Source organism: Venturia canescens, chromosome 10, assembly GCF_019457755.1.
Source record: "Venturia canescens isolate UGA chromosome 10, ASM1945775v1, whole genome shotgun sequence".
In the NCBI taxonomy this organism is placed as follows: domain Eukaryota; kingdom Metazoa; phylum Arthropoda; class Insecta; order Hymenoptera; family Ichneumonidae; genus Venturia; species Venturia canescens.
Window position 1 is genome coordinate 18815849 of NC_057430.1, and position 14193 is coordinate 18830041.

At 43.9% G+C, this 14193-nt stretch overlaps 1 protein-coding gene and 1 long non-coding RNA gene across 3 annotated transcripts; one reads left to right on the forward strand and one right to left on the reverse strand.

Annotated features, from left to right (window-relative positions):
• The first annotated feature begins 148 nt into the window (after nt 1–148).
• LOC122417626 (uncharacterized) lies at nt 149–1387 on the forward strand. Its single transcript, XR_006262321.1, has 2 exons — nt 149–269; nt 366–1387. It is a non-coding gene; the product is annotated as an uncharacterized lncRNA (long non-coding RNA).
• A 1234-nt stretch (nt 1388–2621) lies between these two features.
• LOC122417620 (protein SCAI) lies at nt 2622–6980 on the reverse strand. 2 transcript variants are annotated; one of them, XM_043431291.1, is made up of 4 exons: nt 6653–6980; nt 3894–4741; nt 3325–3735; nt 2622–2994 (listed from the first exon to the last, which is right to left on the reverse strand). In XM_043431291.1, the coding sequence occupies exons 1-4, from the start codon at nt 6844–6846 to the stop codon at nt 2750–2752; spliced, it is 1698 nt and encodes a 565-aa protein (XP_043287226.1). In that variant the 5' UTR covers nt 6847–6980; the 3' UTR covers nt 2622–2749. The 2 variants fall into 2 exon arrangements, with proteins under 2 accessions (XP_043287226.1, XP_043287225.1); XM_043431290.1 differs by having other exon boundaries at nt 3325–3738; nt 6653–6979.
• Nucleotides 6981–14193: the final 7213 nt, after the last annotated feature.

The window sequence follows — 14193 nt, forward strand, 5'->3', positions numbered from 1 at the left end:
CGACAAATTCTCTCCCTCTCGACCACCCTTCCCCCACTCTTGTCACGTTCGAGCCTAGCTCTCGCATTCGACGCGGCTCATTTTAGTTTTAGTCACCAATCTTCGCTCAACTTGTTACCCCAACACCAACGAAACGCACCAATTCTATCACTATCGCCGTCATCTTTCTATGTATATTTCGTCACCTCGAGCGATAAATGAACCTGCTTAATTAACGGTTTTACTTTTTTCAAATCGATAAACACCGACATTTCTACATATACACATAAGTATACTATATATTTTTTTGTTTTATAATTCAATGAAACAACTTGATTGCTCCGATTGCGAATCGTTGACAATTTTTTTTCTTTTTTTCACTCAAGCGTCTGATCGCTGACCGAGAGTTCTCGACACCGATGAGCCTCGACTGGCGTATATAGGGGAGTATGGGGCAAAGTGGCCCACTTAAGGAATTTAACGAGTTTTGTCGGGTAGCACATGGTCATTTACTTATTTTTATGTCCCCAAACTGATTCCACCTCCTTATTGCTCGAATTTTGAAAAAAAAAATTTTTGGGGCAAAGTGGCCACCCCCTCGAATGCGGTGAAAATCGATAATTGTCACTTCTCGTTAAATAGACGTTGGAATTGACTGTTCTCGCATGGAACATTGAAGGATGCGATAAAACGAAAAGAAACGAGGCATAGTAGGAACTCTCCTTCGATGGGATGAAAAAAAAATTAGTCAGAATACTTCGATAAATTTTGCCAAATTTTTTTTCATGCCGAAAATGAATATCCAGCCCACTTTATCAGATAATAAATGATCTTTCGACTATTGTTGAGTCTTAAAACTCTTTGTTCATCCTCTTTTTCCTTATTTGATCGAGAACATTTTTTGGGGCAAAGTGGCCACCCTCTCGAATGCGGTGAAAATCGATAATTGTCACTTCTGGTTAAATAGACGTTGTAATAGACTGTTCCCGCATGGAACATTGAAGGCCGCGATAAACCGAAAAGAAACGAGGCATAGTAGGTACCCTCCTTCGATGGGATGAAAAAAGAATTAGTCGGAATACTTGGATAAATTTTGCCATTACCAGTGGCAAAAGCCCGTTCTTATCGGGGGCAAATCGTGGGAAAACCGCCATTGTCACGAGTCTGTCGTATCGCGCAAATCTAGTGAGTAAGAAAAAAGAGATCATGAAAAAAGAAAAATTCTTGTCTGCGGCGGACGTTGCGTGTATTTTCTGCGATCAACTTTATTCGCATTCCTCCAAAGATTGAATTCGCTGCGAAACATGCCTAAAATGGGCGCACACCTTGTGTGCAGGTGTTGATGAAGATGAAGTCCATTATAAGTACGATTTTTGTCAATTAAAATAAAATAGACATTTATCAGTAATTCGCAAAATGATTCTCACCCTCTGCCTCAAATAGCTATCAATTTCTCAAAAAACATAGAATTCTCACTGAACCTGAGCCCCGCCAGAAATCGGAATTGCGTGAGTCGCCACTTTGCCCCAGAATTCAAAAATGCCCCAAAAAAGTGGATGGCCACTTTGCCCCATGTGGCCACTTTGCCCCATGTTCCCCTATATATGCGCACACGAATCGAGCAAAGTTCGTGCTCTTGTGCCAAAAACTCTTTTTCGTGGCCCAATGAACCACCAGCGGAAGAGTTCGCTAAAGAGGAAGCGCAGGTCGATCCACCAGCAATGCTTTTCTTCAATAATGTGGTTTCAGAGTTCCCCCCCACCTCCCCCCCTCTCTCGCGTCCAATTAACGGTGATGAACCGTTTATCTTATTTTTGTTTATGCATAAATCATGATATTATTGTAGCTATTATGCAGGATGAGAGAGAGAGAGAGAGAGAGAAAGAAAAAAAAGTAGATAGATTGGTAACTTTTGGCTCCACGTATACAACAACGACGGCCGGTTTCGAACGTTCAACGCGTTTCGCGTTTCTGCTTTGTATATAAATAAAATATGGATTCTCCGAAAGCTCTGGCTCACAACGATGTCGCGAGAAAGAAACAAAGTCACAGATGAAAGTATACGAAAGAGTTGTGCGAGCATAATGGAATAACAATATTTATAAATGACGATATAGTTTGACAAAAAATATACTTGACAGAGTTACCGTAAATACGCCTCGTATATCTCGTATCTCATTTAAATGAGAAATGAAATGATGCATCGGAAATATTGCTGAAAATTTAGGGTTTGATCGGAGCGGTGTGTGTGTGTGTGTGTGTGGGTGTTACTTACTTCGTTTCGTTACGGTCCAAACGCTGGAGTTTTCAAAAGTACATTATTTTAGGTTCCAGTCTTAAAAATGTTGCTTATTATTCCTTTTTTTTTTTTTTACCTTCACCCGCAACACACGAGAGACATCGGTCGTTCGATCATCGTCATCATTACTCTAGGCCAATTGGTCGCACCAATGAAAGCTTCATAATAATATAGTTCCATAATATATATACGAAAAGAGCGAAAATAGTTGGAATATCTATCGGGTGAAACGAAATGTTTTGAGAATCAAAGACAGGAGAGAAAAAGTGCAGAGAGAGAGAGAGAGAGCCAGAAAAAGATGAGAAACACATGGTGCGAGTGAGAGAATCAAGTTCGAGACGCGTTTTAATGAGGTCTCAATGTAACGTTTTTATTGTAATTGTAATTGCCGTAATCGTAATCGTGATGGTGATAACTCGTTAACGGGGATTTAACGTTATCGCGGTGGTCCTGCCGGGTTTGATGCCGGGGTCAGGCTAGCTCGTTGCTTTCGGAAAAATGATCACGCGCGTCAATAGATGCGGCAAGATCGAGCACGATGTGGTGTAACGCCGGATGCTGTAATACTTCGGCTTCCGGTAATGGCGGATGGCAACAGGGACGCTGATGACGACCCCGAAAAGAGCGGTGGAGGTGAAGTACGACGTCGCAAAATACGTAGCGTACCAGTAGCAACCTGAGAAAATCGTCACCGAAGAACTGAAGTATGCTGCTTTCTGAAAATTATATGAGAAAGTATTCTCTTTATTTATTAAGTAATGATCCGCAAAGCCTGCTATTGCGTCAACTTGTCAAGCTCGGCAAACTCGATAAACGGGGGGGGGGGGGGGGTGTAGTGTCAAATGAAACGGAAAATTGGAAAACTCTAATCGTCGCGTTCGACACTCTAGTGCGACAAAGCCGTAATTTCGTCGTAAGCTATATACAGATCCCATGCACGCATAGAGGATTAAAAGAGCAGCGAGATTGGAGAGACATTGTCGAGATTCTCCTCTCTCTCTCTCGACATGGTAAGAAAAGAGAGGTCAAAGCCGATGAGGACTAACCGCATCTGGAACGTAGAACGAGGCGACTCGCCTCGACGAGAAAACGTTCGACGTAGCTCTGGCAACGATCCCAATGATGAACGGCTAAGCTACCGACGTTACATATAAGGCAAAAGGCGGCGAGTGGGGCGTGTAAGAATAGGGTGAAGAGGCTACCACCGTGTCGCAGATCCCTCAAGGTTGAGGGTGTCTCCTGGGGTGACATGAGTACCATAAGCGGTTGACCAAAGTATCGGGGTATTTGCTGAAAGACGTAACTGTTGTCCGAGTCGACGACGACGAACAGCGGTTTCCTTGTGAATGGATAAAGATCCCCCGGATAGAGACAGTGAGGCTCCTTTCCACCGGTAGGCCTCTTTCCGTGTTCGGGATCGCGTTTACTGCTGGTTGTGACGCCACCGAGGTCGTAACCCACTTGGAAAAAGTAATACGAAAATCCAGTGGAACCACAGAGTTTATATATTTTTTCTATCGGGACTCAGATTCATTCTCACATGCCCGCACGTGCATGAGCCAATATAATTAAAATATATTTGATTTTAATAATATATGCGAGGTATGCGACTCACTCTCTTCGGGATGTTTGACCGTGGAGAAGCATCCGTCGGCCGATAGATAGAGCAAAAGTGCACCGTTAGCCGGCAATTCCTTGAAGCCGCTCGCTAAAAATACCTGAACCTGGCTGTAGGTAGGCTTGTACAGTAGATACTTGTGCGGATTATCACGACGCGGCATTCCGTTCTCCGGTGGATAAGGTCCCGGCCTGAAGGGTAATCTACCGGCTGGCGATGCATCGTGGAGATGGCTCGGATCGTCGCGCGGCTCCCGCTCCAACGTCTGGAGCATTCGAAACATGTCTACCGATAATTCGCTGAACTTTACCTGTTCGGCGCAATTACCGACGATCAGAATCTCCTGAAGGGTGAGGCACATTGGTGGCGAGCGCTCGATCGGCGGCGACGTTACCGGGCCCAATCGGTGTGTCAAAACAACCGGATTCGAGTCGGAATGCAACACGCTTACCGCCGACTCGGCCTTAACGAAACCCTTTATCTCGTCGAGAACGAGATTCCATTCTACCTGATCCTCCGGTTCGTACGTGCTCGCGTAGTCGGCTATTTGGGCATCCAGCTCCTGCACCAACTCTCTCACCAGCTTCATTTTGTTCAAGAGCAGGCATACCACGATGAACCGTGCGTAATAACGCAATTTCTTTACCATCAGATCGCTACGGTCCTCTTTCGCTGCGCGGCTGTAATAAGCTCGGCCTCGTATCGCAGCGTAGAACGAATAAGCTTCGTGAAGATACGACGTTTCGCTTGTCCGTAAATAATAGTGGTAGTACAGCTGGCCTATCTTGCTCGCAATCTCCCCGATTTGCCATCTTTTCAGCCCGTACTTGGTGTCCAATATAGCCCTGCAGCCAAATCAAACAATACCAACGTTTTATCATTTTTTTTTTTTTTACCAGCCTCGATATGATACCTCTATACATGCATATATCGCGCACGCGCGCGCCTACAATGTCTTCTACGAAACTCTCATCGCGATGTTTTTTTTTCCCTTTCCAAATCTACTCTGCTCTCGAATCAGGTTGCTCTCTAGCAAGCTGAGCAAAGTGAAAAAACTTGAAAACTTTATTATCTATAAGATTGAATAAAAGTAACGTGTTTTATATTGAAGCTCGTGCGCCGCCGCATCTTCCGAGATCCGAATTCCCACGAGTAGCCCAAATTCTAATTTCAACTATATATACACATTTAATATCTATCGATCTCGTTTCAAATTGCGGGATAACCGGGCTAAGTAATCCAGCATCCAGCACCGACCGCGCATTGTTTTTTACAAACTTGATGAATGCATCAAGGCAAACTCTATCTAGAGAAAAAAAATCGCTGCTTCCGGTCAGCTATCTCGTTTTTCTCTGTGGCTCTTGTTCGTATAATATAGGGACAAGGACACACCAGTTTGGTCAGATTCCAAGTGTCCTATAGAAGCCTCGACCGGCGGGCAAGCGCGAGAAGAGCGCACGGTGGCGACTCCATCCCCTTTTCCGTTATACCCATTTCGCGCGCGGCGCTTTCTCCCCCTACCATCTTGCTTTTAGGGTTACGCGCGCGCGCGCGAGCGCGTAGCCACGCAGAAACAAGAGGAGTAAGAATTGGAATAGGGTCTTCTCTCCCTTCCTCGCGCTCCGGCACGTGCGAGGTCTGACCCGCAGAAATTTGGGTGAGCCATACGCCACGAGCTACATGACACGTTAATCGTCCGCTAACTCGTCAATCTCTTGGGATTCCCAACAAATTTCGGTACATCGAAAAACTAAAAGTTCGCGCGTTGAGCACATACCGCACGAGTTTACGCGAGCTCGCGGTGCGTTCTTTGTTTCATCTTCTTTTTTCCTTTTAAATGTGGGAGCTTTTGCATTATACGGACGGTTAGCGCACATACAAGCGCTAACCTCGCGGGCTTATCGAATTTTCTCGTAGACCATATAGCAAAACGCGGGAAAATAATGTATGTATATATAAGTATATATATATTCGGCTTACAAGTTGTTACACGATTCGGGGCGGCGGGGGAAGCGTCAATGGCGCGTACAGAAGATTTAGAAAAAAAGGGAGCAGGGAAACAGAGACGAGGAGGAGACGAAACAACAGAGAGTAGAAAAAGCATGGATGGATGGAAAGCTGGCTCGTCGAAAGTGGAACATGTTTTTTATAAAGCCACGAGATATAAAGCTTGTTTTATTACAACAGATTCGTTGCGGTCTTTCGATCAAACTTTGTATATATACGTTCGTACGATATTTTCTTCTATTTTCGTTAAAACTTATCGTTTCTCAAATAAATTTATTCGAGTCTCTCAAGTTTTGGCATTCTCGAACAAACTCGAAAGCATTCATTTGAAATTCGTGATAATAATAACGAACGATTATATAGGGGAGGGATCCGGGTATAATTCGTACACGAAGGGATACCTCGAATGACGCGTTTGAATTGAAATGGTGGATGCAACACGGGAGATGCGGAGGAGAAGCAGGCAAGTGAAGAAGATCTTGGAGAGACAAGGACTGCCTCCTCTCACTGCCTACATAATTAGCAGCAGCAGGGAAGCGCTCGTGTCTGACATGAGATTCTGCCGCGAGAGGAAGCGTGCACTCGTTTCATACTTTCGTAAAAAGTAGAACACTATCGTAATAGTCGGACGTGTTTTGCAAAGCCAGCCAGCCAGCCAGCCACCCCGAGGGAAGGGAACGATGGTGCAGATATGTTTTTTTATTTGGAGGATCGATTGTTCGAAGGGCGAACGAAAAGCGATCGATTACCTGTGCTGTTGCTGAAATTTCCATAATTTCGTGTATATATCGAATGTACGTCCAAAGTAGGCTTGCCACTGCTTGTGACCGTACTGGGGTAGGTCGCGTAAACCATTGAACAGCTGCTTGCTCTTTTCGAGCAGGTGGCAGAATTCCAAAACCACTTTTCTCTCGTGGTCGTCCATGCCAGCCATCATGACCATCTTTTCTCCGTGTTTTCAAATTTATTTTTGTAACAATCGCCTGTCGATTGACCGCTAAATTATCGCCACGTCGTCTTGTGTCGGTGATGACCGCCGTCACCGTTGTCCCCACCGCCACATTCGCCGCCGCCGCCGCCACCGCCGCCGCCGCCGCCGCCACCACCACCACCACCACCACCACCACCTCTTCCACCGTCGCCACCACCACCACCACCACCACCACCACAAGCACGATCACCGCCACCCTCCTGATCGAGTTTAGCCACCTTGCCGTGGCGAACACGATCCTCCAGTTTTTCGTCGTGACCGCCGTCTTACCCGCGACTACAGCCACTTTTTTTTTTGTACGTTTCTTGTTTTCATTTTTTTTCTATTCCTTCAATCACTGTTTTATAGAGAGCGTAAACAAGATTTCAATTTCCAATGGCAATTGAATGATATTTTACTGGCATTTTCGTATATATATATATAGCCTCTTTTCTGAGACGTTTTTTTGTCTACAGATGATTAGACGATACAATAAATAACATTTTATTCCATACTTGAGATACACACAGCGAGGATGACGAAAACGGGGAAGCCCCGTGTATAGCGGCGAACAATACGAAAATGTTTCAGCGGCACTTGAAATCCTCCACACTTTTCGACTCGTTGGGATCCGTACCGGTGAGGGTTTGGAAAATTGAAAGGAATAAAAAATATACGACGACAACGACGACGAGGCGGAGTTCGAACGGGGTAAGAACAATGGGGAGAAGGCTATGGTCGCACGACGGGCCAACGCGACACCGAATTATAACGGCGCCAAACGAGACGAGGGCCCCTCTCGTCGTCGTGTGACGAGAACCGATGACGCCGACAACGCCATGAAAGCATATAATCAATACCACCAACTACCACCACCACCACCACCACCAGCAGTAGCGGCGGTGGTGTGGCAGCACCACCGACGCGTATACCACCACCCTTCGCAACGAAGCTTGCCAATTCGTCGGGCGGCTGACGCGTGCATACAAGGGCGGGGATCGAGTGAGATGCGTGTGCGCTCAGAGACATCGGCCTTCAGGGAGCAAGCTCCGTTATTGCGGCTCTGTTGGTAAACTTTTAGGGGTGGAAAAACCAACGGTCGATATTTTTATGTATGGGGATGCAACCGTTTCGCCGACTCAAGTTCGGATGGTAAATAGTCGGGCGCGCAGGCTTGATTATCAGTCGTGAGGTAAAATCTCGACTGCTGGAAACGCGGCAACGACAATTGTTACGGATCCGAGTTTAGTTTGGGGGAAAATAATAATAAACATCCCCGCAACAAATGAGAGACTAAACGCCCTCCGATATTAGCTAACGACGCTCGAATCAAATGAAATAATAACTTTTTAATGCCAAAAGGTCACGGAAAGATGATTTCGTTGGATCTGCTGCTCGTGCGGCTGCGGAGCAGGAGTATGAACGATCTCCATTTGTTTCATGTTACACGATTGGCGGGCCTGCACGCGCATCCATACTACTCATATGTACTTTGGCCGCAGCAGCACCAGCTGCAGTGGCGAGACATGAGAGGAGATGCGGTTGCTTCGAAATGGGAGACACACGGGATCTCGCCAGTTTTCGTTTCGTTCTTCCCTCTCCCCTATTCGCAGACCATATATAATAATTCGCTATTTGGTTGCTACCGGCGGCCAAGATTAATTGACTAGATAGGCCAAAAGCAACCGAGAGTACATTCGTGCAATATCAGTGGACTTTGCGTTTTTACAGCAGGGACGACTTACAATAAGGACTGTTTTGCCAATTTTTTCATTCTCGTATACGGCTATATATGCAGGGGAGAGAGAGGGGCAAGAACCCCGTTGGGCTACTTGAAAAATTGCGAAAATTATTATTATTATTATTATTTTCATTCTTTCAATTTGATATTTTCTTCGAAAAAAAAGGAATATTTTTAAATATTCCAAGAAAAAAAACTTCAAAAGGGAAAAGAAAAATCATGTTTTAAAGAAAATTAGCATTGGAAGAAAAAAAAAGAAATTTCGAAGTAATCCTAATTTTTTTTTTCGGCTGATTTTTCAACGGAGCATTCGAGATGGAGTGGATTAAAATTTAATAAAAAAAATTTCAGTAATTTTTCAGGGTTATCGACCAGTTATTATACAAATATTTGAGAGTAAGCGATACCTGCTATATGTAATGTAGATATTTCCTTAGGTGGTGGCCTGTTTTGTCTCAGGCTCCCCGGGCCCTTGTCGGACCACATGTCGCTCATATAATAAGAAACGCAATTTCAACAGAATCAAGTATTTTTTTAGTCGATGGTCATCCAACGATCCATTCCGATATCAGATAGAAATTTCAGTCGCGATATCGTTCCTAACAAAACATTATCGAAAATATGCGCGTAAGATGAAAAAATGCCGATTGCCCCGTAAACGTATATGTAATATTCGCCGCGAAGACTGGGCTGTTATAGTTTTGGAATGTCGAGAATGTCGAGTGACGCGCGAACGCGCGCGAAACCGATAAATTTTGATAGTGCGCGGTCTCTCTCAGGTGACTACACGGTCTCGGGCAACTTCTCTCCCGCTGCAGTATCGATGCTTCGCCTCATCTACAAGTCAATTGTGTTTCTCGCGTGCCACGGGCTCGTGAGCCATTCTCCGCTGGATATGGACTCGTGTCTCTTGCGACCATGCCCTTATCTCCCTATACACCTACGTATTCTTCTATATTCGTATTGCACATCATCGTATACATATATAGGAGCAGGCTGTAGGATATGCCCGCAACAGCGAAGGTGGAACAACCGAAATGCTCGTACGGCCGAACGATACTCGCCCGGCCGTACAACTCTCGGCAACCCTGCTCGCTGTTCTCACTTAAGCTCTCTGAACCGTACGACCGGAGAGGGTCTGCTTGGTATGCAAGTATAATGCGCCGAAACGTGCATATATGAATGCTTATGGAAATCGCGGAGCCGTGGCACGCTCGTTTTCCACTTGCCAGCAGAGAGAGAGAGAGAGAGAGAGAGAGAGAAAGCAACCCCCTTTCGACCGGCTTTACTCTCCCCAAACTCTCAGCCCCCTGTACTTCCGCTGTAGAAATAGAGAACCGCCGATTTCTCTGTACGCCTATGTACGCCTACAATATATATATATATATATATATTGTATGCATATGAGGCAGGAGCAGGGTGGCTAACGATGACCGATACAGGGGCTCGCGTAAATTGCAAATTATTTCAGTATCAGTCGTATACCGCCCCACCTTACGACTTTATACTTACGGGCTACGCTGATGGACTCGAGAAACTACAGTCAAATTGACTCGTCATGTTTTAATCATTTTTATGTTAAATCCGACCAAATTTCGCTTCCGAGCTGCCAACTAACTATATCGCTCCCGCTCGCGATGCTTCTTCATTCTCTCTCTCTCTCTCTCTCTCTCTCTCTCATAGTTTTATCGGACGTACAAACACATTCGACAGCTAATATATTATTGTAAGATTCTTGCGGGTAAAATTCGTTGTCGCGCATATATAGTAATGGAGATATACGAAAAGCGGGCACTGCGCTTCAATATATGAATAACATTTTGGTTATTCTCCGCTGCTGCGGTTGGTATATTTCGCAATCGAATCTTGCAACGCGGTCGTCGATAGTGCGGATTCGATCGAGCGAGTTTCGATGGGAGCTGCTGCGTCGGGTGTTAGAGCGCTCTCGATTATATACGTTGATTTACACCGATAGATAAGGTTCGATATACGATCCGATAAATTGGAGCTGCTGCAGGAGAACGCGCGCGGTGAGTCAGCCGAACGTGAACGATCGATGGAAAGGGCAAAGGGAGTCGAGCCCGTGAGTGAGAGAGGGAGAGAGATTGTGAATAGCAACGAGGAGGTGCATGAGTGGGGCCGATTGCGGATCGGTATTGGTGGTGCGGCAGGCGCCGGGTAGCAGCCACCGCCAAGCGGCAACCGTCGAGCGAACCGTGCGCGATCATATCGGCTCGTTAACTGATATTAATAGCAGGGCGCGGTATACGCTTCTACCATACCGCTCTATACTCCCAACTATATATCACAACTACATCACAACGGTATATCATTTAATTTCACCCCTTTCTCAATTCCACTCTATCGTACCCCTCCTCACTCGCCTGACTATACGGTCACCCTCTTCCCTTCCTCGGCATTTTTCTTTTACACAACCACGTGTCCTAATTGTAACAAATTAAATCACGCCGTGTCCATTTTTTTTTTTCTATACAGCGATCTCTCTTCTATATAGCTAACTTAATAAAAGCTTTCGCCTCTTTGCGTTGCAAGAGGAAAGTTCTCACGGTTCCATTTGTCCGTCATACGTGCAATTTTGCAAACGCAATTTTGATCAAAATTAAGGGATTTTGGTGTGTCCGCTCGAAAAAAAAAAGAAAAAAAAAAAAAGGAAACAAAGGACGTGTTCGAATATATATACTTGATTTTAAATGATGCTATCACGCGCTGCAAATCACGTTGGACATATATTATGTATTTGGGTGGTTCGATATTTCTCCGAGAGTTAGTGCTTTCTCTTGGCATTTTCCGCCGCTCTGCCAAATGGTCGTTTTCGTTCGCCTCTACGGTATTTCAATATTACGCGACAGGGGAAAGGAAGGGGGGCTCTAGGGCGTCTCGTTGTTCATATGTGTCACCCGAATAGACTCGTCGTCATGGCATGCGAAATAAACTCTCATAATGTAGCGCTAACCTGTTGCGCGCTCTGTTCTCTTCGTGACAAGCGGTGATCGCGTTTGTTGGCCACTCGCCTCGAATATCCCTATATCCTGTCCTTTTCCTTTTCCCTTTCCTCCCTTTCATTCTTCCTTCATTTTCTTTTTCCTCTGCGCTTTTGCTCCTTATTTCCTTCCCTCTATGCTCGCGCGTTTCCCGCCCGTCCCGTTCTCGTTTAACAACGAGACAATCGCTCTCTTTGATTCATCGGCATAGCCTTTTATTCACTAATACATATTTCAGGAGCAGAAACACACACGCACGCACGCACAGTCTCGTTACCGATAAATGAAGCTTCGTTGATGAAAAGAAAAAAAAACGTAAAATGATTATTCCTATTTTAGGATATGGACAAATGGTGTGTGTATGTGTGTGCGTGTGCGCGCGCGTGTGTGTGTGTGTGTGTGTGACGCACCGGATTGATTCCCGTGCGGTGCGCTATACCTATAATATCGAGAAAATGCAAATAAGTTTACGAAATCTGATCGAATCGGAGGATCCATCCTTATTCGGGTATAATTGAGGAGTATCGTTTTCTTTGATAATAATTAAAATTCTCCAAGTTGCATGCTTCATCAATTTTTCTACTTTACCAGAGATGACTCGATGTTGACAGAGATCCAATTGGAAAACATTATTTGTCTGGCCATTCAACTTCGAACCGATCGTTTTTCGTACATTTAATCTATTGTATACGTTATTAATGGAGCGCGAGGATTCGCATTAGTATTCGCAACGATGAGCTGCTCCGCTCGAGTGAGAGTTGTTTCTGTTTGTTTCTCGTTCGGTGATTACGCCAAGCGGGTTGTGCATGCATCCGGGTTGAACGAAAGTGCTTCGGTGGCGCGTGCTTCGACTTCATTCGCGAGTGATTTCTTCTTTCGAATCTCGCGCGTTTGTCCGTTACTTCCTGCCCAAATGCGCAGCCCCCGCGCCATACGTTATTTCCATTATACGCTTTCGGAATCGTTCGCGGGCCTCTCATTTTCTCATTCTCTCCGTCCCTCAAATATCCCAGCATCCGTCATACTATATTCATTATACGCACGTATACTAGGGTGTGCGGAAAAAAACGATATTTTTTGTTTACTTTGCATCCAGCCGAAAAAAGGTGATTCAAGGTGAAAAAAAATGAATTCCAGAAGGAGAGTTAACCAAAAAATTTTTTCGAATAGCGCTTTGCGTTTGAAGTTTTTCCATAAGAATAACCCAGGAAATGATTGAGACCTCCGATCATTGCATCATAACTCTTAAAAAAAAAAAAAAAAAAATCGCACAAAAACGACAATAATATGTTTTTATAGAAAACGATCGATTCCCCAACAAAAAAAGTCCTCATGAACATTCAGCTTGGAGAAACCATTCGCGTGCTATCACCCTTCCAAGTTGGATCGATAGAAAAAAAATTATCATAAAACTGTCGAAATCAAATTTTTCGTTTCACAATCAAACTTCTCGGAACTTTTTCGTAGAAAATTACTTGCTCTTTTAGAAAATCGTTATTATTATTCGAACAATGCTCTTTTTGACAATGCTGTGCCGGTGAGCATGAAGGCTGAAATGTTGCAATCTCGAGCAAAATCTAAAATTCCTTCGGAGCGAGTAATCATTAAAAAAAGTGATTACAAAACGTTGCTTTCAAAGGATATAAGCTATTTCGTCACACAAGAATCCTTATTTCTTTTCAACCAATTTAATTTACCGCACGACTGTCTGAGGGTAAATATGGACTTATGGCCTGAAAATGCCAGTTATTTAAGCTGCTCAGATTTTTTTTTTTTTAATTTGAAAGATGTCAATGACGCGGCTGAACGTGGCATCGCTTTGATAGAAGCCTACAACGGTTCATTGACCAAAAACGAAGAGCAGTTACAATATTTATTGAAAATAATGCAATCTTATCGTGAAAAATATCCCAATTGCAATAAAGGCACGCTTAAAAATAGCAATGGGTATTATTTAATCTTACCCCGTGTAAGCAAAGGCGATTTGTAATTTTATGTATGATACCGGGTGAAAAAAAAATCATGACAAAAAGTAAAGACTTTTGAAACCCGATTATTGATAAATGCCGTTTCTTTTATTATTCCTTTTCATACCCAATTGTAATGAAAACGAGATGGAAAGTTTATATTTAAGGGTTTTTTTTTTAGTGGAAATCATTGTTATCCTATGGAAACCAAGCACGAAACATGTTTACAATGATTTGATGAAAATCATGAAAATAAGTAATTTCATTCAAATTATAAAATTCGAATAATAATAACGATTTTCTAAAAGAGCAAGTAATTTTCTACGAAAAAGTTCCTAGAAGTTTGTTTGTGAAACGAAAAATTTGATTTAGACAGTTTTATGAAATTTTTTTTTCTATCGATCCAACTTCGAAGGGTGATAGCACGAGAATAGTTGCTCCAAGCTGAATGTTCATAAGGACTTTTTTTTTTGTAGGGGAATCGATTTTCTATAAAAACATATCATTGTCGTTATTGTGCGATTTTTTCCTGAAGATTTTTGATACAATGATCGGAGGTCTCAATCATTTCCTGGGTTATTCTTATGGAAAATCTTTAAACGCAAAGCGC

Excerpts from the sequence above, each read along its gene's own strand:
- LOC122417620 (XM_043431290.1), bottom strand. The coding sequence starts at position 6,846 with ATGGTCATGATGGCTGGCATGGACGACCACGAGAGAAAAGTGGTTTTG. Across the intron at positions 4,742-6,652 it reads AAATTTCAGCAACAGCACAG|GGCTATATTGGACACCAAGT; the intron begins GTAATCGATCGC and ends ATTTGGCTGCAG. Across the intron at positions 2,995-3,324 it reads CGTTCTACGTTCCAGATGCG|AAAGCAGCATACTTCAGTTC; the intron begins GTTAGTCCTCAT and ends TATAATTTTCAG.